This window comes from Oncorhynchus gorbuscha, linkage group LG02 (genome assembly GCF_021184085.1).
Source record: "Oncorhynchus gorbuscha isolate QuinsamMale2020 ecotype Even-year linkage group LG02, OgorEven_v1.0, whole genome shotgun sequence".
Taxonomy (NCBI): domain Eukaryota; kingdom Metazoa; phylum Chordata; class Actinopteri; order Salmoniformes; family Salmonidae; genus Oncorhynchus; species Oncorhynchus gorbuscha.
This window is the reverse complement of record NC_060174.1, coordinates 54444000-54471785: the sequence shown is the minus strand read 5'-3', so window position 1 is coordinate 54471785 and position 27786 is coordinate 54444000. Positions and strand designations below refer to the sequence as shown.

General features: G+C 44.2%; 1 protein-coding gene across 4 annotated transcripts; it reads right to left on the bottom strand.

Annotated features, from left to right (window-relative positions):
• Positions 1-167: 167 nt before the first annotated feature.
• LOC124004387 (dynamin-1-like protein) lies at positions 168-27709 on the bottom strand. Of its 4 annotated transcripts, XM_046313240.1 has the most exons (20): positions 27487-27709; positions 24259-24403; positions 22466-22501; positions 21470-21516; positions 19559-19630; positions 19365-19451; positions 18943-19105; positions 18289-18409; positions 16708-16839; positions 15456-15662; positions 10670-10790; positions 9590-9745; positions 9361-9450; positions 9163-9255; positions 8994-9047; positions 8670-8741; positions 7767-7928; positions 2467-2576; positions 2095-2254; positions 168-733 (listed from the first exon to the last, which is right to left on the bottom strand). In XM_046313240.1, exons 1-20 carry the CDS (start codon positions 27586-27588, stop codon positions 677-679), a joined length of 2187 nt encoding a protein of 728 aa, XP_046169196.1. In that variant the 5' UTR covers positions 27589-27709; the 3' UTR covers positions 168-676. The 4 variants fall into 4 exon arrangements, with proteins under 4 accessions (XP_046169196.1, XP_046169198.1, XP_046169197.1 ...); XM_046313242.1 differs by lacking the exon at positions 8670-8741; XM_046313241.1 differs by lacking the exon at positions 22466-22501.
• Positions 27710-27786: the final 77 nt, after the last annotated feature.

The following is a 27786-nucleotide window of genomic DNA, read 5'->3' as shown; positions in this document are numbered from 1 at the left end:
ATGTGTAAAAAAGTGGTATTTCTCTCTGGGAAAATCAACGCAAATGAATTACCATGTAATGACATGTTCAACAGTAGCATAGACAGCGACACATGTAGATAAGACAACCATGATCAAAACAGACAGCATTTTAACACAGCATCCAGCCAGAGACTACAGTAAACATCTAAGGTTTGCCATTTCTAGCTTTATTTTAACTACATTTAGGGACAAACATTCTTTAGGTATGCCTCACACCTTACATGGTATTTACTGTACTTACATATGAAAGATAATTTGGACAGTAGAGCTTGTGTGTGTGTTTGTGTTGCAGGCAAAGATATGTACTGCCCTTCGTGTACATAATACATCATAAAACTATATTCAAAACGTACCTCCAGATTCTCCACCCATCTCCAAAAGTGTGCACTTCTACACTCCCTGTCATGGAATTAACAATAGGGGAAGCTCCCTCCTGCCAATGCTAACACTAATCTAACGCTTTAAATCCAAGACTGCGTGTGCACACTTCAGGAGAAGGATGGGGAATTGAAGCTTTCAATAAATTGACACCAGTGCATTTAAGTTGGCCATCTCTGCACTGCAGTCCAGGAAGGTTTGAGAGAACAGGGCTTAGGGGAAAGAGTATAGGGCATAGTGTCCATGTGGGAGGGAGAGTGTATGGAGGTAGAGGCCCTCACCACAGGTGTGTTTCTCTGATCTCAGCAATCACCTGACTGGCTTTCTGCAAGGCCTGTGGACAAAGGATGGAGAGGGGGTCAAAACCTTCATAGAAATTCAGCAAGAAAAGAAATGTCCTCTCACGGTCAACTGCGTTTTATTTTTTTTAGCAAACTTAACATGTAAATATTTGTATGAACATAAGATTCAACAAACTGAGACAAGCTGAACAAGTTCCACAGACATGTGACTAACAGAAATTGAATAATGCGTCCTTCAACAAAGCAGGGGATCAAAAATCAAAAGTAACAGTCAGTATCTGGTGTGGCCACCAGCTGCATTAAGTACTGCAGTGCATCTCCTCATGGACTGCACCAGATTTTCCAGTTTTTGCTGTGAGATGTTACTCCACTCTTCCACCAAGGCACCTGCAAGTGTTTGGACATTTCTGGGAGGAATTGCCCTAGCCCTCTGATCCAACAGGTCCCAGATTTGCTCAATGGGATTGAGATCTGGGTTCTTGCAGGAAATCACGCACAGAACAAGCAGTATGGTTGGTGGCATTGTCATGCTGGAGGGTCATGTCAGGATGAGCCTGCAGGTAGGGTACTACATGAGGGAGGAGAATGTCTTCCCTGTAACGCACAGCGTTGATTGCCAAAACCGCGACTCGTCAGTGAAGAGCACTTTTTGCCTGTCCTGTCTGGTCCAGCGACGGTGGGTTTGTGCCCATAGGCAACGTTGTTGTCAGTGATGTCTGGTGAGGACCTGCTTTACAACAGGCCTACAAGCTCTCAATCCAGCCTCTCTCAGCCTATTACGGACAGTCTGAGCACTGATGGAGAGATTGTGCATTCCTGGTGTAACTCGGGCAGTTGGTGTTGCCATCCTGTACCTGTCCCGCTGGTGTGTTGTTCGGATGTACCGATCCTGTGCAGGTGTTGTTACACGTGGTCTGCCACTGAGAGGACGATCAGCTGTCAGTCCTGTAGCGCTGTCTTAGGCGTCTCAAAGTATGGACATTGCCCTGACCACATCTGCAGTCCTCATGCCTCCTTGCAGCATGCCTAAGTCACGTTCACGCAGATGAGCAGGGACCCTGGGAATCTTTCTTTTGGTGTTTGTCAGTCAGTAGAAAGGCCTCTTTAGTGCCCTAAGTTTTCATAACTGTGACCTTAATTGCCTACCTTTGTAAGCTGTTAGTGTCTTAATGACTTTCACAGGTGCATGTTCATTAATTGTTTATGGTTCGTTGAACAAGCATGGGAAACAGTGTTTAAACCCTTTACAATGAAGATCTGTGAAGTTATTTGGATTTTTACGAATTATCTTAGAAAGACAGGATCCTGAAAAAGGGACATTTCTTTTTTTGTTGAGTTTAGATACAAATAGTATGCGTACGTATACACATGCGCACACACACACACACATTACCTTGAGCATGTCTGCAGCCTCATTGCGTCTCTGGGCCATGTCTTCAGACTCAGTGAGCAGGTCATCTAACAGACCTGCCTTATACAGCTGACCCACCAGCTCACTCTGCAGGCTGTCTTTCACATGGTTCACTAAGAAGTGCATCACCGCCTTGGGCACGCTGCAGGGAGGAGCGCAAAGGGAGAGAGAAGTATTGAAAGGGTGGATGAGAGAGTGAGATTGAGAAACAAATTGGGACTCTTAAGTGCAGGAAACAACAGATCTTTAAGCAATCGAGATGGCACCAAGTAGAAAGAAACAAACTATTTTAACATCGTACAGAAACCACAGGAGAGGGAGTCTAACAGCAAGTAAAGCAGAGCAGCACCATACCTGTCCTGGATGTTTTTCCTGACGATGAGGAAGTAGGACTTGATGAGTCTCTCGATGACCTCACAGTCCCTCTGCTCTCGAGAAGACAGCTTCCTGGAAACGGGAACAGGCTGGAGGATACACAGAGTCAAACAGACCAATCACTTACGTGCTACTTCTCAGAGGTCATTAACATTGCGTTGCTATGGAACTTGTTTGGACTTCGAGCAGTAGCTAGTCCCATTCCATTCCTACCCCTCCTTGGCCCTAACCCTTCAATGTCTGCAGATCTGAAGGGGTTGGATAGGCATAAGCAGAGTAGTGAGAAGTATCCACCATATTAAATGGCTTACACGTCACAGTTCTGCTCATCACTTGTGGACAGATCTACATCAACATAACCGGTACTCAATCTGTCAGGAAGGAATGGGGTAATGATCAGCAGTAGTTCCAGTGTTTTTCGTCACTGGTTATTTAGAGACGTTAAGATTTCGAAGGTTGTTTAAGTTTTACACACACACACACACACACACACACACACACACACACACACACACACACACACACACACACACACACACACACACACACACACACACACACACACACACACACACACACACACACACACACACACACACACACACATATAAATAATATACTCAACTAGAAAAAATACAAATAGATTGAAAAAAAAAAAGCTTTAGACAAGTTAAAACACACCAGGCAGAATGCTAAAGGACAATCTATAGTACAGGGACAGAGCAAAAACCTCACCATTGTTGCTGTAACCAGTCAAGGGATAGGGGTGGAGAAATGCAAGCACTCACAGACCACTGGACAAAAAAAAAAGTTTACAATGCTTAAGAAAAATAATAATAATCATTTTATGTAGGCGTGAACAAAATGTAAAAATAAAAATAACTGGGAAAAACAAGCTCCCAATTCAGTCTCTGCCCGGGAAAGATGAACAAGGCATCAAACGGGTCACAATCAATAAACACATCAACCTTAATGCCCCCCCAGACAAAACACAAAGAAAAGCTCATCCAACCCTTAAGTCACAGGAGGGTCAAATACAGGCTTATTTTGGTTTTAATAGGAGTGCCATCAGAGAAAGGACTGTTTGAAGTAAGACCAGAATGGAGCCCAAGCCTCATTAAACAGTTTGGGGTTCCCTCGTGAATTGAATTTTTTCTAGTTTCAGAGAGCACAGATATAAATATATATATGACAAACATTTAAATATTAATTCCCAGAAACCTGACAGTTTATGACAGCCCCAAAACATATGTAACAGTGTGGCTGGTTCCATTTTACATCTGACACAGGTAGGATCAAAATCAGAGAATATTCTTCCAAGTTTGGCCCCGACCAGTGGATACGGTGAACCACCTTGAATTGAATGAGGCTGTGTCTAGTGCTAAACGAGGACAGTGCACCCTGTGCAGCATAGATTCCCAGGTGTCTTCCCCAAGTTCCTCCCCCAAATCCTTTTCCCATCAAGTCTTTAAAAAGGCACCAAAGAAGGGTTCTGTAAGTCATGAATGATTGCAAATACATCTGAAATTGCACCCCTAGGAAGCTTGTTCAGCTCCAAGATGCTCTCTATAGCTGTATTCGCAGGCCTATGGGGAAATTCAGGTGTGTTAGCTCTGACAAAGTTCCTAGTCTGGAGATAGCGGAAAAAGTGGGATTGGCTAAATGGAACTGATTCTAAATTTTAAGGGACTGCTTTACAATTGGGTTGACACACCTTTTGCCTAGGGATACTGGGAGAGACGAGCACAACACAGAGGAAAGTGCTGCAGGTTTACACGATTGACTCCATCTGGACCCAGAGTCTAGGGCCAGTAGGATCAGTCTACAGCCAGTACAGAAGGGCTCTGAAATTTGCAGCCCAATAGTATGTCTGAAAATTTGGTAGAGCTAAACCCCCCAATGACTTAGGCTTCTGTAAATGTTTTCTACCAATCCGTGGTACCTTTCCATCCCAAATAAAATGCATGAATGTTTGATCCATTGAAATAAAAAAAAGATTTGAATAAAAATGGGTAAACATTGAGAAAAATAATAATTTGGGCAACACACTCATTTTATTGACATTAACCCTTCCTATAAGATAAAGAGGTAGCGAATTCCCAAAATTAAAAGATTGTTTCAAACTGTCTGCTAGAGCAACAAAGATAACTGTGGTGGCACCAGATGGGGTCCTTATCTGTGGGATTAAATGTGAGGCCTCAGATTTACGGATCTGATGTGCAAGGAGTTTACTGGCCTTGTCGCCTTGTTCATAAACTTTGTATCGAGCTCGCAAGAGTAACTGTTCAGCTTGCTTGGTAGAAAGCTCATCAAATTCAGATTGGAGGAGTTGGCGCTCTTTATGCAGATCAGAGGAAGGATCTGTAGCATACTTCTCATCCAGTGTGGCTATGGACTCGCTCAGGTCCCGAAGTCGCTGAGAGCCAACTCTGTTTTGGTTGGCTGTATAAGAAATCATTTGGCCACGTAGGTATGCTTTGAGAGACTCCCATATGGTAGAGCAGGACATACCTGGTGTTGAATTAGTTTCTAGGAACAAGGTGATATCAGAAGAAATTAAATTGACAAAATCCTTTTCTGAGAGTAAAATGGGGTTGAGGCGCCATTGATAACACATATGAGGTCGCTGGGGAAACTAACTCAAGCACTAATGGTGAATGGTCAGAAATAACAATACTCTCGTAAGTACACCGCTGAAGGTTAGGCAGAAGTTTTGTCCAAAAAGAAGTAATCAATCCGGGAGTATGTTTGATGAACATGAGAATAAAAGGAATACTGTCTATCTGTAGGATGTAGGAAACGCCAGGCCTCAAACATAGCATATTTCTGAAGAAAGGATTGAATAAGTAGGGCACATTTAGATGGGCCTGTAGTTGTTCGTGAGGACTTGTCAAGAACTGGGGACATTTTACAGTTGAAATCCCCCCTAAAAATCAACAAATGATAATCTAAATTGGGTATAGCAGACAAAAAGGAAGAAATTAAACTTGTGTCATCCCAATTGGGAGCATAAACACTAGCCAAAACAAGAGGAGCATAGAATGGAAAAGCAATGAGCACCCAAAAACCCCAGAATAACTTGTCTCAGAGTAAATGTATGGTGGTAGATTAAAAAGTACAGAAAAAAAACTAAGACAGAATGACAACATCAGAACTGAACAATTCAACCCCAAACGAGGTACAAGCCTAAATAGAACATGTTCTCTTCGCACAGTATGTCTGTGAGAGTGCGGGCCTTAAACCTAAACCCACAGTCCCGCTCTTTAAAGTCGCGTTTTGTTAGTGGATCAAACAGCAAAGAGATATTTTTAGATAGAAAAAGTGAATCCCTTGTGTAAACGAAATTACAAAAGCACCACTTGTAGATGTGTATAATTATATTCCCAGTCTTATAACAGGCATTGAGAGAGAAAATAAATCAAATGTATAAAGGCTCTCAGCCAAAAACCTAATTTGAAGGAAATCGTAATAAGACAATCAATAATAATAATAATAGTCTAGTTTGACACTGAGACAACATACAACCAATACCAAAAAACTATGGTGTGCGTTGAACGTTTGCTGGGCATAAATGATGCTCAAAACTTTAAAAATTGAAGTGAGACCCCAAAAAATGTGTAGCCTCGGGAAGTATTTACTGTTTACTGGGTCAATGCAAACGGTTGCAGTAAACAAATAACCAAAAATATTTTGAGTCACTGAGACACTATGTAAACAAACTGAATAGGTGAGCGAGACAGCCTAGAAACACAGGAGTTAAGTAAAACCTGAATACAATGAAATTAAAAATGACTGAATGCTTGTAAGGCAAGCACACTAGATGATCAAAACATTAGATCACATCAAATAAGCCTGAATGGGTTCGCCAACTATACAAGACGAGCCTGTTATAACTAAACATAATTGTACCACAGGTGGGTTACTTACTATCCACAGTTCGCACGCAACAGTTGCTGAACTGTAAGCAAGTTCAATACTTCTTGATGTGACGTTGAATGTGAGCCATAGCCTCATCCGGAGACTCAAATGTGTAGTCTTTACCGCCATAAACGGGCCGGGAATCGCAGTCCATACTTCACACTTGGATGGTCCCGTAGTAGTCGTTTGGCCTGCCCGAAAGCTGCCTGGAAACAGTGGGGGAGTAGTCCTGGTAGATGGAGAAGCTCTGTCCTTGAAAGCTCAGTGTGGTATTGCGGGCTCGTCGGAGAATCTCCATCTTCTCATGAAAAAAGTGCACTTGAAGAATTATGTCACGGGGCCTCTCCCCATCCCGGGGCTTTGGGCGCAGCGACCGGTGGGCACGATCAATCAGGGGCTTTTCATCTAAGGCAAGAACATCCTTCAGCAGCCCTGAAATTAAATCCGTGGCGCGAGGCTTTTCTGCTGACTCTGGGACCGATACAAGTCTCAGGTTATTGCGGCGAGAGAATCCCTCTAAACTCACAGCTCTCCTTCACCTTTTTCAAATCCGCAGCCAGGCGTTTCACGTCAGCCTCCAGGGATGTAGTAAGTCAGAGACATTGGTAGCGGAGGTCTCCAGTGCTGCGATCGTTGTAGTGTGCTACGCCGTTGTTGCTTTGAGTGATGTGATTGCTGGCATCGTCTCATTCCGCAGGATGGTTAAATCTGCTTTTAAAGTATCAGAAACCTCCTGTATTCGGGCCTCAATCGTAGCAACCACCTCCGTTTTCATTTCAACTATCTCAGAGCGTAGTAGTTTGATGGACTCTAATGTTCATATCTGCGCCGCATGGCCACACCCCCGGGTAAAGTGCGAGTCCCCGGGTCCTCAGACTCAGGAGAGGGCGCTGATGAGAGTGGGTCTTGTTGGCCGGGTTCTCTCAAAGTCATGCTTTTGACCTTATGTTTCGTCGACATGCTGACTTTCGGAAGCAAAGTAGTCTTGGTTTTTACGGAAAAGGATCACCAAACTAATATTTGAAAATAAATACAGTTCTGCTGCAAAATTCACATAAACTTTAAGAATACCACGGGAGCAAACGGAAAACACGTCTGTCGCACATGGCGTCCCTCCAATTGCCCTGTCATCTTTTGATTTTCGGACGGGGAGGAGACATTCGGCCCATAACTTGCAGAGGGTGGAGCGCCTCGTTCCGGTCTACCATCTCCTATCACGTGTTGGACCCAGAACTTAATCGAGCAGCTGACTAATTACGTGAGACTTTAGTTTCGGGTTAACCAAGATCACAGTTCTGCAAACATCAAAAGGTATAGTGATAGAATTGGGACTGAGTATCTGACTAGAAGTGATTACCCACCACATCCAGCAGGTTGACAGCATGGCCCCTCTGAGGGCTGGCAGGGTTGGAGGTCTGGAGCATGGATCTATCTCCACCCATCCCCTCATCTCCCTTCTTCAGCATGCCCCTCCAGTTCCCTGTCCCTCCATCCTGATCCCCCTGGGGACCCCCACCTGCAGCCTAGAGACAAGGAAATAGACAGACAGACTGGTTAGAGATCCTGTCTAGTGGTTTATTCAATGGTAAGGATTCATCCTTTACTTATACAGTTGTCTCCTTGAGATTAAAAATCTATTTTACAAGAGAGAACTGTTCCAAGACCGCAACAATCAATATGCTCGTTACAATTTATTCCCAAAGATGGAGCATGCTTGTGTCAGGGCTATTACATCACCTTAGGCTTGTATGATGTAACATCTACAGACTATACGGCCTGTAGATACATATACTGACTTTCTGGATTAAAAACAGCACTCTGACAGAGGCAGGGCCATATCGTACAAAAAGATCACTCCAGGACCCTTCCTCCGTATAGAAGCACACATGCCGGAAAGAGGTGTAAGATGGGGAATGTAATGACAGAATCAAAAGGTCATCCTCAGGGGGTGGAGTTAGTTAGGGTGGGGGCTCATCAATTTATTAAAACACATCTGTGGGACATTGAAGGGGAACAGATGAGGGGAATTCAGAATTGTGCCCTACACAAAGTAGGATCGTCTACAGGTTTGCAGAGGGGAGTATGAGGGTGGGTCAGTGGAAAGTCCATTGCAATTCAGGAAATTAACTGACATTTTAAGGAACTAATGAAAACAGGATTTTCAGTTAACTTCCGGAAATGAAATGGGCCCCAATCTTGGTTGAGGTAGGATGCAGGCAGGGCCATGCAAGCATTGGGTTGTTGAGTGGCACACAGTGACACACCTTGGGTCCCTCTCCCTCGGGGGGAGGAAGCTCAGTGGGGGAGAGAGACTGACCACCTGGGCCCTTAAAGGACTAGAGAGAGAGAGAGGGAGAGGAGGAAGAGTGGACAGAGTTCGAAATAGGACCTAAAAAGCCAGCAACGGAAGAAAAACTTTACTGAATGAGCTGCGACAGTCTGGTGTGGAATCAAAACAACATATGGCTTATATCTCTGCTGTAAAAGGTAGAAATCTTCACTTGGCGCAGTAAAGAAACAGTCTTTGTAGCAATTCAACAAATTAAAAGCACAATGAAAGAGGGAGAGTCTTGAGTGTGTTCGGTTACCTTTTCCCTGGGAACCGAGGACGGAAGCTCTCTCATTCTGTTGCGTCTCTGTTCCTAGGAGACGACCATTACTACTGATTAACAACGCAGTTACAACACTTCTTGTACTTTATAAGAAAGTTAGAAAACACAGAATGAAGTTATTTCTAAAGCTGTGAATGTTTCTTACCTCTATGTTGTTGTTCATGAGGCCACAGGCATCAGCAAAGTCAGGGTGCTTGGTGTTAATATAGGCCAACTCTATGGCCACCAGGTTGTGAACCTGAGGAGTTGGAATGAGTACACTAAAGATAAGCAAACGCACTACAAGTGGAGCAGAGAACATTCAAGAAGAATCCATTTGAAATGCAGTGGAAAAACGTCTCACCATCTCATTGGTGACCGGTAACCGTTTCCTGAGGAGGGACGTGACCACTTCTACTATGGCATCGTGGAGCTTTGGAAACCTCAACAGCTCCTGGAGAGAGAAAGATAACACTCATCAGTGACTGTGGCCAGATGTCAAGAGTCATAGCAAGTGTTGTTGATGTGAATGTGTGTATGAACAGGCTACCTGGGTGCTGCAGTTGCTGTGTGTGTGTGTGTCTATAGTCTACCTGTGTGCTGTAGTTGGAGCAGTGTTGGATGATCCTCTGCATCTCCTCGTGGACCAGCTCTACACAGCGCAGACTGGGATCCTCCAGTCTCTTTACCTGTCTCTTCACAAGCAGCTCAAACGACACCTCGGGCACAAATAGGGCAGGCCGCGGGCCCTACACACACACACACACACAGACAGACGACTACATTACCCAACAGCCGTGCTGGCTAACAACCCGCAACTCATCACAACTCACAATAAATCCGTGCTGCTGCTCCAGTTTCAACTGTTCTGCCTGCGGCTATGGAACCCTGACCTGTTCACTGGACGTGTTACCTGTCCCAGACATGCTGTTTTCAACTCTCTAGAGACAGCAGGAGCGGTAGAGATACTGTCAATGATCGGCTATGAAAAGCCAACTGACAGTTACTTCTGAGGTGCTGACTTGCTGCACCCTCGACAACCACTGATTATTATTTGACCATGCTGGTCATTTGTAAACATTTGAACATCTTGGCCATGTTCTGTTATAATCTCCACCCGGCACAGCCAGAAGAGGACTGGCCACCCAGTGATGTGATTGTTCTATTGGGGTGCCCAAATTTATGCAACAGTCTAATTTTGTTTTGATGCATATTGCACATTTTCTGTTAATCCAATAAACCTCATTTCACTACTGAAATATTACTATGTCCATCAGTTATTTGATAGATCAACATGAAATTGCTGATCCAAACACCCAATTATTTATAAATGGAAATCATGGAAATTGTCAGGGATGCCCAAACTTGTTCATACGACTGTAAATATGAGTCTGTATAGATAAACATACTGAACAAAAATATACAAAACACAACATGTAACGATGAATGATTTTACAGAGTTACAGTTCATAAAAAGGAAATAAATAAATGTGTTAGGTTCTAATCTATGGATTTCACATGACTGGGCTGGGGCGCAGCCATAGGTGGGCATAGGCCCAAACACTGGGGAGCCAGGACCAGGCAATAAGAATATACCAACACTTTACATGTTGCGTTTATATTTTTGTTCAGTTTAGTAGCGCACAATACAGTATATAGCATTGCACACTCACCGTAGCATTCCTAATAGCTGTCAGCACATCTATGGTGGTCAGACCTCCTAGTGGGTCCACAGACTCCAGCGTCCGACCAAAAGTCTCATGGAAAATATAACAGATTCGCGCTCCACCACACCTGAAAGAGAATGGTTCACTGTTACATATACAAGCAACAAAATGTTTAACATTTGTGATCAACGTATTAGCCTAGTTAATTTAGCTCACGTAATCTTCCCACTACACTGCAAAAGCTTCAAATTGGTTGACTTGTGATGCTATAGTTGTATGCCCCCTTCTGGTATCTAGAGGTACAAGAATGTTTGAAAAAGGATCTCCATCCTTCCCATCTATCTCTTCAAATAAATGAAAAAAATAAAATAATAATAAACACACACACACAAAAGTTTAGTCAGCCACCAATTGTGCAAGTTCTCCTACTTAAAAAGATGAGAGGCCTGTAATTTTCATCATAGGTACACTTCAACTATGACAGGCGAAATGAGAAAAATAATATTTTTCATGAATTTATTTGCAAATTATGGTGGAAAATAAGTATTTGGTCACCTACAAACAAGCAAGATTTCTGGCTCTCACAGACCTGTAACTTCTTTAATAGGCTCCTCTGTCCTCCACTCGTTACCTGTATTAATGGCACCTGTTTGAACTTGTTATCAGTATAAAAGACCCCTGTCCACAACCTCAAACAGTCACACTCCAAACTCCACTATGGCCAAGACCAAAGAGCTGTCAAAGGACACCATAAACAAAATTGTAGACCTGCACCAGGCTGGGAAGACTGAATCTGCAATAGGTAAGCAGCTTGGTTTGAAGAAATCAACTGTGGGAGCAATTATTAGGAAATGGAAGACATACAAGACCACTGATAATCTCCCTCGATCTGGGGCTCCACGCAAGATCTCACCCCATGGGGTCAAAATGATCACAAGAGCGGTGAGCAAAAATCCCAGAACCACACGGGGGGACCTAGTGAATGACCTGCAGAGAGCTGGGACCAAAGTAATAAAGCCTACCATCAGTAACACACTATGCCGCCAGGGACTCAAATCCTGCAGTGCCAGACCCTGCTTAAGCCAGTACATGTCCAGGCCCATCTGAGGTTTGCTAGAGAGCATTTGGATGATCCAGAAGAAGATTGGGAGAATGTCATATGGTAAGATGAAACCAAAATATAACTTTTTGGTAAAAACTCAACTCGTCGTGTTTGGAGGACAAAGAATGCCGAGTTGCATCCAAAGAACACCATACCTACTGTGAAGCATGAGGGTGGAAACATCATGCTTTGGGGCTGTTTTTCTGCAAAGGGACCAGGACTACTGATCCGTGTAAAGGAAAGAATGAATGAGGCCATGTATCGAGAGATTTTGAGTGAAAACCTCCTTCCATCCGCAAGGGCATTGAAGATGGAACGTGGCTGGGTCTTTCAGCATGAATGCAGAATGATCCAGCAGAATGATCCCAAACACACCGCCCGGGCAACGAAGGAGTGGCTTCGTAAGAAGCATTTCAAAGTCCTGGAGTGGCCTAGCCAGTCTCCAGATCTCAACCCCATAGAAAATCTTTGGAGGGAGTTGAAAGTCTGTGTTGCCTAGCAACAGCCACAAAACATCACTGCTCTAGAGGAGATCTGCATGGAGGAATGGGCCAAAATACCAGCAAAGGTGTGTGAAAACCTTGTGAAGACTTACAGAAAACATTTGACCTCTTGTCATTGCCAACAAAGGGTATATAACAAGAAAGAAGGCAAGAAACCTAGAATTAAAGGGGCCTGTAGACAGGACCCCAACACCCAACAATGGGATAGAGTACAGTGAAAACACATTTTTTTAAACCTGGACATGCCAAACCAGGCCAAGTGAGCTAAATAATGCAGGATGCACTTCCTGAGAACCGAAAAAAGGTGCCGCCAGTGGGTTGGGTACCACTGGTGAAATCTTCTTATCTTGACCCAGTACAGCCTCGGAGGAAGGGCCACTCCAAGGAGCCGGGTCCTCCCAGGGTTTCTCCACTGGGCCCGACTAATTGGGAGTTTTTGCCACTGGCTGCCGTGCAACATTTTCAAACACTGTGAGCTCCAAGGAGTACAGGCTGGGTCAAGGGACCCCTTGAAGTACCAATTTACCCCGTTTTCCGTCACCAGTTCGGAGCTTTCCGAAGGGCCCATCAGTAGGGAAGTCTGTTGATTACGCCGAACATCCTCTCGTTCAACTAAGGCTGGGTTAAAAGCTAGACATGAGGAGTTAATGGGAATTTGCGCCACGATTGTGTTGCATCGTGGTTATGTCGCGATATAAAGTCTCCGGTCGGAAGGAAGGCGGCTGATGCGCAGCCCAAAAACGTAGAAATGTCAAGCTCGCTGGGTTTGGCGCATCAGGATATCAAAGTGAAGAGATCCGACCGGCGGAACTCCTGTAGTGGCCCGTGCTCCTCATGCGTAGCATGTAAATATCGAGGTCGCGCAGGTTACGTTAAAAATCCTACAATGTGATTTTCTTTCTCTCATTTTGTCTGTCATAGTTGAAGTGTACCTATAATGAAAATTACAGGCCTCATCTTTTTAAGTGGGAGAACTTGCACAATTGGTGGCTGACTAAATACTTTTTTGCTCCACTGTGTGTGTGTGTGTGTGTGTGTGTGTGTGTGTGTGTGTGTGTGTGTGTGTGTGTGTGTGTGTGTGTGTGTGTGTGTGTGTGTGTGTGTGTGTGTGTGTGTACATACATATATATATATATACAGACACAGTGGGGAGAACAAGTATTTGATAACCTGCAAAATCGGCAGGGTTTCCTACTTACAAAGCATGTAGAGGTCTAATTTTTATCACACTTCAACTGTGAGAGACTGAATCTAAAACAAAAATCCAGAAAATCACATTGTAGGATTTTTAGTAATTAATTTGCATTTTATTGCATGACATAAATATTTGATACATCAGAAAAGCAGAACTTAATATTTGGTACAGAAACCTTTGTTTGCAATTACAGAGATCATACGTTTCCTGTAGTGCTTGACCAGGTTTGCACACACTGCAGCAGGGATTTTGGCTCACTCCTCCATCCAGACCTTCTCCAGATCCTTTAGGTTTCGGGGCTGTTGCTGGGCAATACGGACTTTCAGCTCCCTCCAAAGATTTTCTATTGGGTTCAGGTCTGGAGACTGGCTAGGCCACTCCGGGACCTTGAGATGCTTCTTACGGTGCCACTCCTTAGTTGCCCTGGCTGTGTGTTTCAGGTCGTTGTCATGCTGGAAGACCCAGCCACGACCCATCTTCAATGCTCTTACTGAGGGAAGGAGGTTGTTGGCCAAGATCTCGCGATACATGGTCCTATCCATCCTCCCCTCAATACGGTGCAGTCATACTGTTCTCTTTGCAGAAAAGAATCCCAAAGAATGATGTTTCCACCTCCATGCTTCACGGTTGGGATGGTGTTCTTGGGGTTGTACTCAACCTTCTTCTTCCTCCAAACACAGCGAGTGGAGTTTAGACCAAAAAGCTCTATTTTTGTCTCATCAGACCACATGACCTTCTCCCATTCCTCCTCTGGATCATCCAAATGGTCATTGGCAAACTTCAGCAGGGCCTGGACATGCTCTGGCTTGAGCAGGGGGACCTTGTGTGCGCTGCAGGATTTTAATCCATGGCAGCGTAGTGTGTTACTAATGGTTTTCTTTGAGACTGTGGTCCCAGCTCTCTTCAGGTCATTGAACAGGTCCTGCCGTGTAGTTCTGGGCTGATCCCTCATGATCATTGATGCCCCACGAGGTGAGATCTTGCATCGAGCCCCAGACCAAGGGTGATTGACCGTCATCTTGAACTTCTTCCATTTTCTAATAATTGCGCCAACAGTTGTTGCCTTCTCACCAAGCTGCTTGCCTATTGTCCTGTAGCCCATCCCAGCCTTGTGCAGGTCTACAATTTATCCCTGATGTCCTTACACAGCTCTCTGGTCTTGGCCATTATGGAGAGGTTGGAGTCCGTTTGATTGAGTGTGTGGACAGGTGTCTTTTATACCGGTAACAAGTTCAAACAGGTGCAGTTAATACAGGTGATTTTCTGGAATTTTGTTTTAGATTCCGTCTCTCACAGTTGAAATGTACCTATGATAAAAATTACAGACCTCTCCATGCTTTGTAAGTAGGAAAACCTGCCAAATCATCAGTGCATCAAATACTTGTTCTCCCCACTGTATGTATGTATGTATGTATGTATGTATGTATGTATGTATGTATGTATGTATGTATGTATGTATGTATGTATGTATGTATGTATGTATGTATGTATGTATGTATGTATGTATGTATGTATGTATGTATGTATGTATGCATGCATGCATGCATGCATGCATGCATGTAAGGTATGAGGCTGGAATAATACTGTGACATTTTGGAAATGATAATGCCTATTAGTGTAAGAGAGCTGTTTGACAAGACCATCTGAAATGTCAGCTTGTTCAGTGGGATGGAGTTCAGGTCTTCCATGGTGACATCACCAGTTGGTAAATGAGTTAATAGACCAATAAGACAGAATAAAAAATATTTAAAAAATAAAAACAATAAGACAGAATTCCATACCGCTCTGCCAATATCAGCCAATTTCCCCCTCCCCACTCCCAGAGTCCTATCAAAAGTCTTGCCTGAGAAATTGCTAAGAAATTGTTAAGAAATGTTTTAATATATTTTTTAACCATTTTAATTGAAAACAATAACCGAAAGGTACTTAATTGTTACCCAGAAATCATTTGATAGAGAAAAACAGCTGCATTGGAAAGAAGAAGTTACTCACAACTCTGTTGTCTCTATGTACTTGGCGGTGCCCTCGATGGTGTGGCAGTACTCTGCAGCAAACTTCGTGATGAGCTGGAGCAGTGTGGAGCTCTGGTCCTCTACAGGTTCACCATAGCTGCTCAGCAGGGACTGGTACTGGGCCGCCAGCACGTTGATACGAGTCTTTAGCTCCGGGAGACAGTCTCTGATGTGGTGCATCAACAATCTAGCAACAAGGAGAAGAATGAGAAAGTAGAAAAGGCAACAGACAACATGATAGTTGTTAGTTTCTAGAGTGACATTACACTCTAAAATCATAGTTGGCCAGATGTTTTCAAACCTCAAAACTACTCTTCTGTTGAGGCCTTGTATGCCTAATATATCATTTCTTTCTCATTCCCAATGTTCCTTCTAAACTGCGCGCGTGCAGTAGCCCCAAGACTGCAGCGCAGAGGAAAGAAATCAGCCCACGGAGAAAAGCACGAGATTAGAAAGTTAAGTTCAGAGTTTTCCCTGTTAATTAACACTATCAACGTTTCCCTGTACTGTGGCAATTGTGAACGAAATCAATGCAAAATTAGCCACTTTCAATGCAACATACCGAAACAAAACCAACTATGCAAAATATTTTACAGCAATAGGGGCGTGATTGCTTCCTACAAGAGCACAAAACGTACATTTCTGGACATCTTTGAAAAGCGAGTCAGGTAAAAGCCTTTTTTTTGTCTTAAAGGAGCATTGTATTTTGAGACAGGCTTGAATAAACTAAGTAGTATAATTTGTCGGAGTCTCTGTAATAAATGGTATGGGAATAATAATACATTTTATTTTTGTAAAATGGTTTCTTGCACCAAACACAACAATTTCAGTCACCTCCTTGTCTGAAGGACAAGTGGATAAACAGGTTAATGTCAAGCCCTGCATGTGTTTTTCAAAAGTTTAAAGGAATGTAGGCCGACATTGAACACCACACATTGGTTGCTACTGTAGGCTGATTGACAGAATAGCTATTTCTATGTTAAAATGTTATGGGATGGATTTTCTCCATTGTTTGTGATGGTAGGCCACTCTGACAGACCTACATTATGATCAAATAGCTACAGTAGCCTACTTGGCCACTTAAAACGAACTTAATGCAAGTACAGACTCAGAGCTGACAGTGAACGCGTGCTGGAAGTCACACAGAATATTTACAAAATTCCAGTTTGCGCTAAAGCAGACCTAAAATTTGCTAAGTGCCCAATTTTTTGGGGAGGGAACATTGCTCATACCTGTTCAATGTTCTAGCCAGGTATTTGGTTCCGTTTCTGTTGGCGAGGGAGGGATACTTCTTCTGTAGGAAGGCATATTCATCACGGATGGCGTCGGCCACTGTCTTCTTATTGTTGATGTCCAACTGACTCCTGAAGAAAGTCGTGAAGGATAGGACTATTTGAGTTATTTTACTACCTTTACTATCAGCTCCTCATTCAGTCAGCCTATTGAGTCCACTGGTCCCACTCACACAGAACTACCCTATGCCTTGACCTCTTTATCCTTTCCCTCTCCAGATGAAATACAGTGACTAGTGATGACCTGCCACCCGACAAGCTGCCCGCTCGACACCATCCCCGCCTCCCTTCTCCAGACCATCTTTCCCATTCCTCATCCCTCATCCCTGACCACCGGTTTTCACTGGCAACTCCTCCTCAAGAAACCAACACTCGACCCGACGTAATTTAAAAAATAAATAATACAGACCGGTATCCCATCTTTTCTTTCCAAAAAAACTTAAGCATGCCATCTCTCCAACTCCCTCACATAACGATCTTCTTGACCCTAACCACTCAGGCTTCAAGACGGGTCACTCAACCGAGACTGTTCTTCTCCGTGTCATGGAGACACTCTGCACTGCCAAAGCTGACTCTCTCTCCTCTGTTCTCCTCCTCCTAAAATCTATTCACTGCCTATGAGAGTGAACCATCAGATCCTCCTCTCCACCCTCTCAGGGCTGGGCATCTCAGGCACTGCACACTCTTGGATTGCATCCTATCCTATCTGGCAAGCCGCTCCTACCAGATGATGTGGATAGGATCTTTGTCTGCACCACATGCTCTCACTACTGGTCTCCCCCCAAGGCTCAGTTCTCCATATAGACACTCTACTCAGTCATATCCTCACATGGTCTCTCCTATCACTGCTATGCATATGACTCAACTTCCCCTTCCAAACTTCTGACACTCAGGTGGCGACACCATCTTGTCGAGGTTGAGTTTGAGATGCAAGCTACTTTTCCTCCCGTGGAAGACCTGCCCTCTCCAAGTCTTTTCCATCATGGAGAGTGCAAATAACTTTGCCGTGAGCATGGACAACACCATGTGGTTCTCTGCAAACATCAAAGCAGTGAATCTCTCCTGCATGTTTATCCTCTAAAACTACCCTACCTCACACAGGAAGTGGAGCAGGTCCTAATCCAGGCACTTGTCATCATCCATCTGGACTACTGCAACATGCTGTTGGCTCGGCTCTCCGCTAGTGCCATCACACCCCTGCAACTTATCCAGAACTTTGAGGACAAATGTACTTACTATGACTGAGGTAATTATATGGTTGTCCCACATAGCCATCTTAAGATGAATGCACTAACCTAGTCGCTCTGGATAAGAGAGCCTGCTAAATGACTCAAAAGTAAATGTACATAGTACAGTAAAAGAAAATCCTAACAGAACTTAAGGAATGCTGGCCCCTTTCCCATTTTGATCCTAAGTGACTGTTGGCTTCTAACACCCTTACATACTGGATTTTCCATAGGGCTGAACCCTTGCTATATGCAACATGTTAGAGACGGAAGATGATTGTGTCATGGTGCAGACCTGTTGACCACGCCAATGAGGCCAAGCTTAACAGGGATGACCCGGCCCATCAGAACGTCCATAGCATCGGTCCCAGCGTCCATCAGGTCCAGTTTGGTCACCACCGCTAACGTCCTCCTGCCTACACAGTGACACAAACCCCAGAACCCATAGTCAAAAAAGCATATCAGAGTAGGGGTGTTAATCTAGGATCAGATCTCCCCCTGTCCATAAACTCTTATTCATTATGATCTGAAAGGCAGATCCTAGGTCGTCTACCTTACTCCGAGATGCTTTATGAATATGGGACCAGATCCACAGCCATGATAACTAAACCTTTCCACAATTACCTGCAAATAGGGAAAGGAGTTTAGCCTATTACTAGAGGCTATAATTTTCCTGGTCAAGTGAGATAATCAGGGAAAACTCCTGGGCCTACATCCAGGTAATCAAGAGTTTTTGTGAGGCGATGTACGCCATGGCGCGTCTGATATAAGGATTAGAGGAAACAGTAGGTGACAGACCATTAAGGTTAACAGAGAGAGCAAGAGCGGTGGAGAGAGATGCAGAGACCAGCAGAGCGAGAGTCAGACACACAAAAATAAGAGGCATAGACAAACAAAAAAAAAGAGAAAGAGACCCGAGTGAAGAAGAGAAAGTGATTGAGGTGTTTACCGTCGGGGTCGACCTCGCGGGCAACTTTGAGAGCCTCTGAAGTGGCCATGTCTGTGTTGGCCGCAGTCACAGCCAGGATGATAGAGTTGGGGTTAGAGATGTGCTTCACGATCAAGTCTTTGATCTGCAGCTCGATGTCTTTGGGCTGGTCTCCCACTGGGACCTGTGTAGAACATGTTCAAACCATACTTGGAGTTCTATCTCCCTCAATAAACTTGGAAAGAGAGGTGGTTCAGTGCATGAAAGATAGGATCCCAGGCACTGAGATCACCTAAGACTTGCCTTAGCTCTCAAAGCTAATGCCTAGGCGTTAGCGCAGACAGCTAAATAAGTATTGTGGCGGGTTCAAACCAACTCGATCACACTTGAGCAACTCAATTAGCTTTTATATTTGAAATAAAAACACCTTGCTTTGCGTGTACCTTTGTGATACCTGGCAGATCCACTAGTGTGAGGTTGACTACGTGAGGGGAGAAGATCTTCAGGTGAATGGGTTCATCAGTGATTCCCTGGAAGAAAACAAAGAAATGTCAGTTCAGCAGTTGGCAGTGATAATGTCTGTTTGACATTGCTTAGGACTACCTTTGCATCAAATCATTTTTTATTGTTGACATACCTTGTTATTGCCAGAAACTCTTTCGGTTTCAGCTTCGATCTCAAGCCTGATTTCGTCGAAGTCCGTGTAGATCTAAAAACAACAAATACATGTTTATGGGTACTGCGCAGTATAACAAATTATTAAATTATGGTTTATATAGCTGCATATGACAAATGTAAATGTGATTTACTATGATCTGGACCCAACAGCAAAAGACCACTACAGAAATCTAAATACAAACAAATATAATCATAAAGAAAGAAAACATCCTCCATCACCCACCGCATCAACGCCATTTACAGTATAGCACATCACAAGGGTTTCTCTGTTCACGCATGGAGGACCTAAAGCACCAGAGCAAATTACTGTCTGCACACATCTCGACCGCATGTTCCGCCCTGCTCCCTCATCTCGACCGCATGTTCCGCCCTGCTCCCTCATCTCGACCGCATGTTCCGCCCTGCTCCCTCATCTCGACCGCATGTTCCGCCCTGCTCCCTCATCTCGACCGCATGTTCCGCCCTGCTCCCTCATCTCGACCGCATGTTCCGCCCTGCTCCCTCATCTCGACCGCATGTTCCGCCCTGCTCCCTCATCTCGACCGCATGTTCCGCCCTGCTCCCTCATCTCGACCGCATGTTCCGCCCTGCTCCCTCATCTCGACCGCATGTTCCGCCCTGCTCCCTCATCTCGACCGCATGTTCCGCCCTGCTCCCTCATCTCGACCGCATGTTCCGCCCTGCTCCCTCATCTCGACCGCATGTTCCGCCCTGCTCCCTCATCTCGACCGCATGTTCCGCCCTGCTCCCTCATCTCGACCGCATGTTCCGCCCTGCTCCCTCATCTCGACCGCATGTTCCGCCCTGCTCCCTCATCTCGACCGCATGTTCCGCCCTGCTCCCTCATCTCGACCGCATGTTCCGCCCTGCTCCCTCATCTCGACCGCATGTTCCGCCCTGCTCCCTCATCTCGACCGCATGTTCCGCCCTGCTCCCTCATCTCGACCGCATGTTCCGCCCTGCTCCCTCATCTCGACCGCATGTTCCGCCCTGCTCCCTCATCTCGACCGCATGTTCCGCCCTGCTCCCTCATCTCGACCGCATGTTCCGCCCTGCTCCCTCATCTCGACCGCATGTTCCGCCCTGCTCCCTCATCTCGACCGCATGTTCCGCCCTGCTCCCTCATCTCGACCGCATGTTCCGCCCTGCTCCCTCATCTCGACCGCATGTTCCGCCCTGCTCCCTCATCTCGACCGCATGTTCCGCCCTACTCCCTCATCTCGACCGCATGTTACGCCCTAGTCCCTCATCTCGACCGTATGTTACGCCCTATTCCCTCATCTCGACCGTATGTTACGCCCTATTCCCTCATCTCGACCGTATGTTACGCCCTATTCCCTCATCTCGACCGTATGTTACGCCCTATTCCCTCATCTCGACCGTATATTACGCCCTATTCCCTCATCTCGACCGTATATTACACCCTATTCCCTCATCTCGACCGTATATTACACCCTATTCCCTCATCTTGACTGTATATTACACCCTATTCCCTCATCTCTACTTTATGCTCTGGGCCATTCACTCTAGAAGACAGTACTACTGTACATCCTCCTGTGTCTTCTTTGCCTTGCGACTGTGAAAGGGTGTGTGCCTGAGGTGATTAAAATAAGATTTTCTGTCAAACAAAGTCTCCAGACAAAGCTACAAAATCCATATAGGTTTTCCAGTGATCTTCAGTCAGTAAATAAATACAATGCCTATAATTAGGTCAATCAAGTATTTAAGCTGCATGTCTATTTGTAGCAGTGAAAGGGCAGTGAACTCGACTGAGGTGAACAGATAGTTAGAGGTGCTTCGCTTTGTTAGCAACCTGCAGGCTTTGAACCAACAAGGAAACTAGCTCTGAGGAATGGTTACGGAGACATACCTTGCTTTTGGTGTGTAGAAACTTGCCCCATTCCTCTCCATCGACACCTATGGGAACATAAAACACAAGAGTGTCATTGCCATTCCCCAGCCTGTCTGGCAGATGTCATTTGGAGTAGTACTTTAATGACCAGCAGTGTTGTGATTATAGAGCAGGTGCCAATTCACTCCCTCCTTTTTACCTTGGCCCTAACCCATGTTTGCATATCTGAAGGGTCTGGATAGACATAAAAAGTGCAGTGGTGGAGCATCCACCAGATCAAGTACGTCTTACAGATCTGTAAAGAAAGGTTAGGGCCAGGTTAGGGCCAGGGGAAGGGGAGTGAATTGGGACCGGCTGATACGGTCATTGGGTCGGGTTGAGTTGTTCAGCTGGGATGGGAATACATCCTGCAGGCCAATAAACCAGAGGTATAGGGCCAGAGATTTGAACAAACAATACAGTGAGAAATGTTGTTTGTCAATAAAAAAAAGAAAATATGCCTGTGAGACAAGCCAAAGCATGGTTGGTGCGTTATGGGGAGCACAGGCATACGATACTACCTAGGTACCAAGCACCTTTGATAAGCAACAAAAGTTATTCTTTCAACTAATAAATCAATGTATTAGTTGGATTATTTAAACAAATAATTACCTACCAAACTAAGAAAACAAAATCAGCTGTTTGAGGACAGCTGATTCTTTTATTTGCCCTTAAAAAGGTCATACTTACCATGATTTATGACAAAGTTGACACCGATCATGCACTCCGGAATAGTTTTTATTTTATACAGGATGTCCTTATACAGACAATCAAGTGTTTTGTCTGAAACACGAGACTGACCTTGTTGGGCTTGATTCGCTGAATCAAGTTAAGCCAAAGTTTGGCAGCTTAATCAAGGCTACAAAAACAATAGGCAGGATGGAAGGGGGGCAATATGAAAGGGATAGGCCTAGAGTAAGAAGCTGATGATCGAACACAGAGACAAAAGGCAAGGAGAAACAATGAAAAGGAGACCTTTGTAATAGCGCCCGTTTTTCCAGGCATTGGGGTCTGTGGTTCAGGAGAGATCAGATGACAGGTGAAAATGGTTAGCAGTTAGCCTAGCTGCTGCACCATGGCCATCTGCAGCAATGCAGTACTTTTTGGCATGATCCATCCGGTGTGTAACTACTCCCAACAGCAGGGCACAGGCTTGGTTTTGTGTTCAAATGTCTTGGGATGACAATGACGATTGAGTAACATGACATTGCACGCTGTTGTGACTTAATGGCTCAGTAATAACATTCAGGAGCCTCTAGATATAACTTGAGTAGAATCTAAGGGAATCCCTATTTATTTGTCTATAACTTGCCATATTTACTGCAGTATATTAGCTAGCTATTATGGATACTAGCTGGATAGTAGCTACTACTCAGACGGAGTGCTGCAGACTTGAATATATGCCCAGTTATCAACACACAGTGACAAAAAAACAGCAGAGAGTCACAGAAGGACAACGTCTGACCTAGAGAGATTTCAACAGTCATCTAATGGCTGTAGACATGAGGGAGACAGGACGGGGAAGAGGGGTCTACAACATGTGCCCTACACCGTGCAGCACAGCTCCCATGCAGAGGAAATGTCAGCCCAGAGAGAGAAACACAAGGTTGAACTTCATTCAACTTCTAGAATTTTCCCTGTTAACGTTTCCCTTTGCTGTGTTGAATCAACTCAATATTAGCCACTTTCAATGCAACATACTGAAACAAAATTAACTATACACGACTTAGTACGCAAAACCAACTATGCTGTTGTAAACAGAACACATCGGAGTAGGATTCTATTGCATCGACACGCACGACTCAGCCCGTACTCTACACAGAGCGGTGCGGCATAACCAGTCAGAGCTGCAGGTCTATATGCAAATTGACCATTGCCATATATGGATCTGTGCCATTTACTTTGAACAGGACTGTGTTTACAGCATGAGCAGTCATGAGCAGATGTGTTTGTTTTGAGATCAAAGCAAGAGCTGCATGTAGCTATTTTGTTCATATCCTTTGCAATTTAATGAATTATTAGCCCAGTTATAGATCATTTGTAGTCAACGATACAAGAGCACAAAACGTACATTTCTGGACATCTTTGAAAAGCGAGTCTGGTAAAGAGCTTTTTTTTTGTCTTAAATGGGCAGTGTTGTATTTTGAGACATACTTGAATAAGCTACGTAGCCAATAGGCAGAGGGTAGAAAAATGTGTCTGACTCTCTGTAATAATGGGATGGGAATAATAATACATTTTATTTTGTTAAGTGGTTTCTTGCGTCAAACACCACAACATTTTCAGTCACATGGATAAACAGGTAATGTTAAGCCCTGCATGTGTATTTCAAAAGTTTAATGGAGTCTAGGCCTACATTGAACACCACACATTGGTTGCTACTGTAGGCTGATTGATAGAACAGCTATTTCTATGTTAAAATGTTATGGGATGGATTTTCTCCATTGCCTACATTATGATCAAATACCTACAGTAGCCTACTTGGACACTGTTAAAACTAACTTAAAGTGGGTACAGCCTCAGTGTTCACAGTAAACGCTAGCTGGAAGTTGCAAAGTATTTTCCTAACGTTCAAGTTTGCACTCAGCAGAGGTACAGAGGCATCTTTTTCAAATACCTTGGTTGGAGGATTCCCTTGCAGAATTAGAAGGGAATAGCTTAAGCAGAGGAAGGCTCCTCCAACCAGGGTTTCTGAAAACCTGGGAACTTTGGGGAAATTCACAGAATTGTGCAACCCTAAAGCAGTGATAGTGTTGTATTCACAGTACCATTCTCCTCGCTGGTCTTCCTGCGGTCCTCTGGGTCCACGTGGACCAGCTGGAGGATGAGGGGCCGACGGGTGACAACACCAGTACCACGGGGCAGAAGGTCTCTGCCCACCAGAGCCTCTAGCACCGAACTCTTCCCACTGCTCTGGAGACAGAAACACATAGCATGCTCACCTACAGAGTGAAAGTAGAAGTGAGCTAGTAGTCAACAACATCGCTTACAAAACTAAAGGTCAAATGACTCATCACAAGTCCATGACTCATCACAAGTCAAATCGTTCCACAACATTTGAAACTACCCGTTCTCTCCTCAGCTGCGCCTGGATACAGTTGACCTAATTTAGCTTGAGCTCGATTCATGTGTGGCAATTATAGAACTGACAGGGTCAAGGATTTTTCAAAAGATCCCCTCTATGTGAATCTGTCCTTTTGAACAGCACTAATGAATACCGAGACAAGAGCAGACACACACTTGGAGCCTCCAAGGGGTTGCCTTACTGTCGCCATGGCACCTTCAGTTCAGATGGTTGCCAAAGGGCTGAGACAGTAACCAAGAAGGTGACAGACCAGTGAAGGTGTCAGCGAGGATGCCATGCTACTGTAAACCTATCAGGTAACACCTAGGCCAACAAGAGCTGTGTGTGGAGAGAAGAGTACAGGTGTAGCCTATATGATGATAATAATTCATTGGATTTATATAGAGCTTTTCTACCAACTGAGGAACTCAAAGCACTTTAGGGGGAACCTCGTCTCACCCATCACCAATGTGTGGCACCCACCTGGGTGATGCAGGGCGACCACCTTTGTGCCAGAATGCTCACCACACAAGCTATTAGATGGAGAGGTGGAGTGATATGCCAATTAGGAATAAGGGAGATGATTAGGTGGCCATGACACCGGGGTTAACATCCCTACTCTTACGATATGTGCCATGTGATTTTGAAATGATCACAGAGTCAGGACACCCGTTTAACATCACATCCGAAAGACGGCACCCTACGCAGTGCAACGTCCCCTTCACTGCATTGGGATCTCTATCCTTAGACCAGATGGAAGAGTGCCCCCTAGTCAGGGTTTCTGTTAAGAGAATTTGGCACCAGACAACATGATGGGCAACATTTAAAATGACCTGACATACATTTGCATTGAGTGTGTAACACATTAGGGCATCCACCCAAGGTGCTCAAAAATCACATTTAGATTATTGTAATTCATTTTAATGGAACAGAAATATGCCTGTAACGTTGTAATAAAATAAAGTAGAATATTCTTATACCAACATGACAAGTTTGGAGAAAAAAAACATTGCCCATTGTGTCTTAATCCCTGGTATAAATCATAAATGAATATATAATTTAAGAAAAGACATTTAGCCTAGAAGAACAAGACCCCTACACAGTAATACAACTTCAAAATATATTAGTATAATATAATTTGTGAACAACCTGTCCTATAGGAAATTTGTATGAAATATTTTATTAATAAATAACATCTGTTTTCAAATACAATCTAGAACTCTCTAATTTAAAATGTAGCATAGGCATGAGCATTTTAATTAGGTGTAATAACTAAACATGGCCGCCCCACTCCCACTGCAATTCAGCAGTGGAATGAGGACACTAGGCAGCCACAAAATTAAGAAATTATAAAACTGATGTTGTACAATAAAAACTAAATCTGTAAATAAACTACATTTGTTAAGGCTGGTTCATTGAGAGAAAGCTTATTTTACAACGCTCCTGTAAAACGAGGCCCGCGCCATGCATTCATGAAAGCACTTGTTTCCAAAACTCAAAATTAAGGAGGCTGTAATTTGCCTCTAATTTACTTGCGTTTGGGGCAGACCTTGGCCTGCTCAAAATGAGCCGCTGCTGTTGGGAAGTCAAAACTGTCCAACTACTTGGAACAGCTTGCACTGTGCTCCTTGGAGCCTCATTACTTTGTCCTCAAGAAGGTACAATCTTGAGGCAATCTTTACTGTTGGCAGGCACACTGGACACGGGGTACACTTAGCTGAAGTCCCTTACATGCTGACCAGACCGCTCATCCTCCTGCGCATGTTGATTTTGTCCACCCACATGTAATCAGGACACGCAGCTTGAAATATCAAAACGAACTCTGAAAGGAACTATATTAATTTGGGGACAGGTGGTAAAAGCATTAAACATTGAAAGATGAATCACCCACGTGGGTATATGCTCCTAAAAACCAATGTGATGGGAGAGGCGGGACTTGCAGCGTATCACCAATAGAACCAAGTCCTATTTTAGCGTCTGGCTACGCACGCGCCTGTTGATAGGCGCGAGCAGTGTTGGTGCAATGATTGAATAACATGTGTACATTTATTTTGCAACGCTTGCGCAGGCGGTGTGGTCAGCTTGGTACATTCAATCATTGCACCCACACTGCTCGTGCGTCTGTTTAGCCAGTTGGTAAAATAGAACTTGGTTTTATTTGTGGCATGATGCGCTGCAAATCGCCTCATTGGTTTTTAGCTGCATATACCCACGTGCCATCTCATTGTTTTTTGGGAGCATATACCCACGTGCCATCTCCTCATTGTTTTTTTGGGAGCATATACCCACGTGCCATCTCCTCATTGTTTTTTGGGAGCATATACCACATGGGTGAATGGAAGCTGAACTAAGGTCCACACTCCAGTCCAGTTGGTGGTGTTAATGCACCAGTTGGTTGCCAACTGACATATAATGAATGATAATTTAACCAATAAGAAAGGGGAGGGATGGAGGTCTTGGAAGAATTCATTCATGTTTTCATTCATAAAAACCACTGAAGTCTTCAAAGGCTAGGAGGGGGATACCAGTGTAAACAACTCAGTAAATGTGCAGTACGTACATGTAGAGACATGTGATGCCATTACATTTCAATGGCACCTTCTGCTGAGCACAGCTGTTTTAACATTACACAGGGCTAACGTTAGCCGGGTTCCACTGCCTGTCAAATTCGCTATAACCAACTAGTTAGCAGGTCATGATTCATAGCCACGAGCCAAGCTAACTATCTAGCTGCCTTAACTAAGTTGCTAAAGTTAAGGTAACTATAGTAACGTTAGCTAACCTTTCCTCGAAAACACAGTACAGGTAAATGTTCATGTACTATGAAATATCTCGAAGTGGAACTGCGTGATACAGACAACAGTACTGTAGCTAACGTTAAGGGAATGAAACGAGGTGACGGGATGCTAGTTAGCTGGCCAGCGATTCTTACCTGCGTTCCAACAACAGCAATCTGCGGTAGCTGGATAATGTCTGCGCCAACTGTATTAAACACATCTTGTAATTTATTTATGACAGGGATAAGGGCCTCCATGGCTCTGAAAATGTAGTACCTGTCAAATTAACGACCTAACTAGCCTGCTGAACACAGGCACAAAGTCATCCAACGTCCCTCACACAGCCACCTTTTACCCGGGCCAGAAAACTGCGCACAAAATAATTCGGCGTTGCATTATGGGACTTTGAGTTTAAAAAACAACAACATATTTGGTATATTTAACTTTAATTTAAC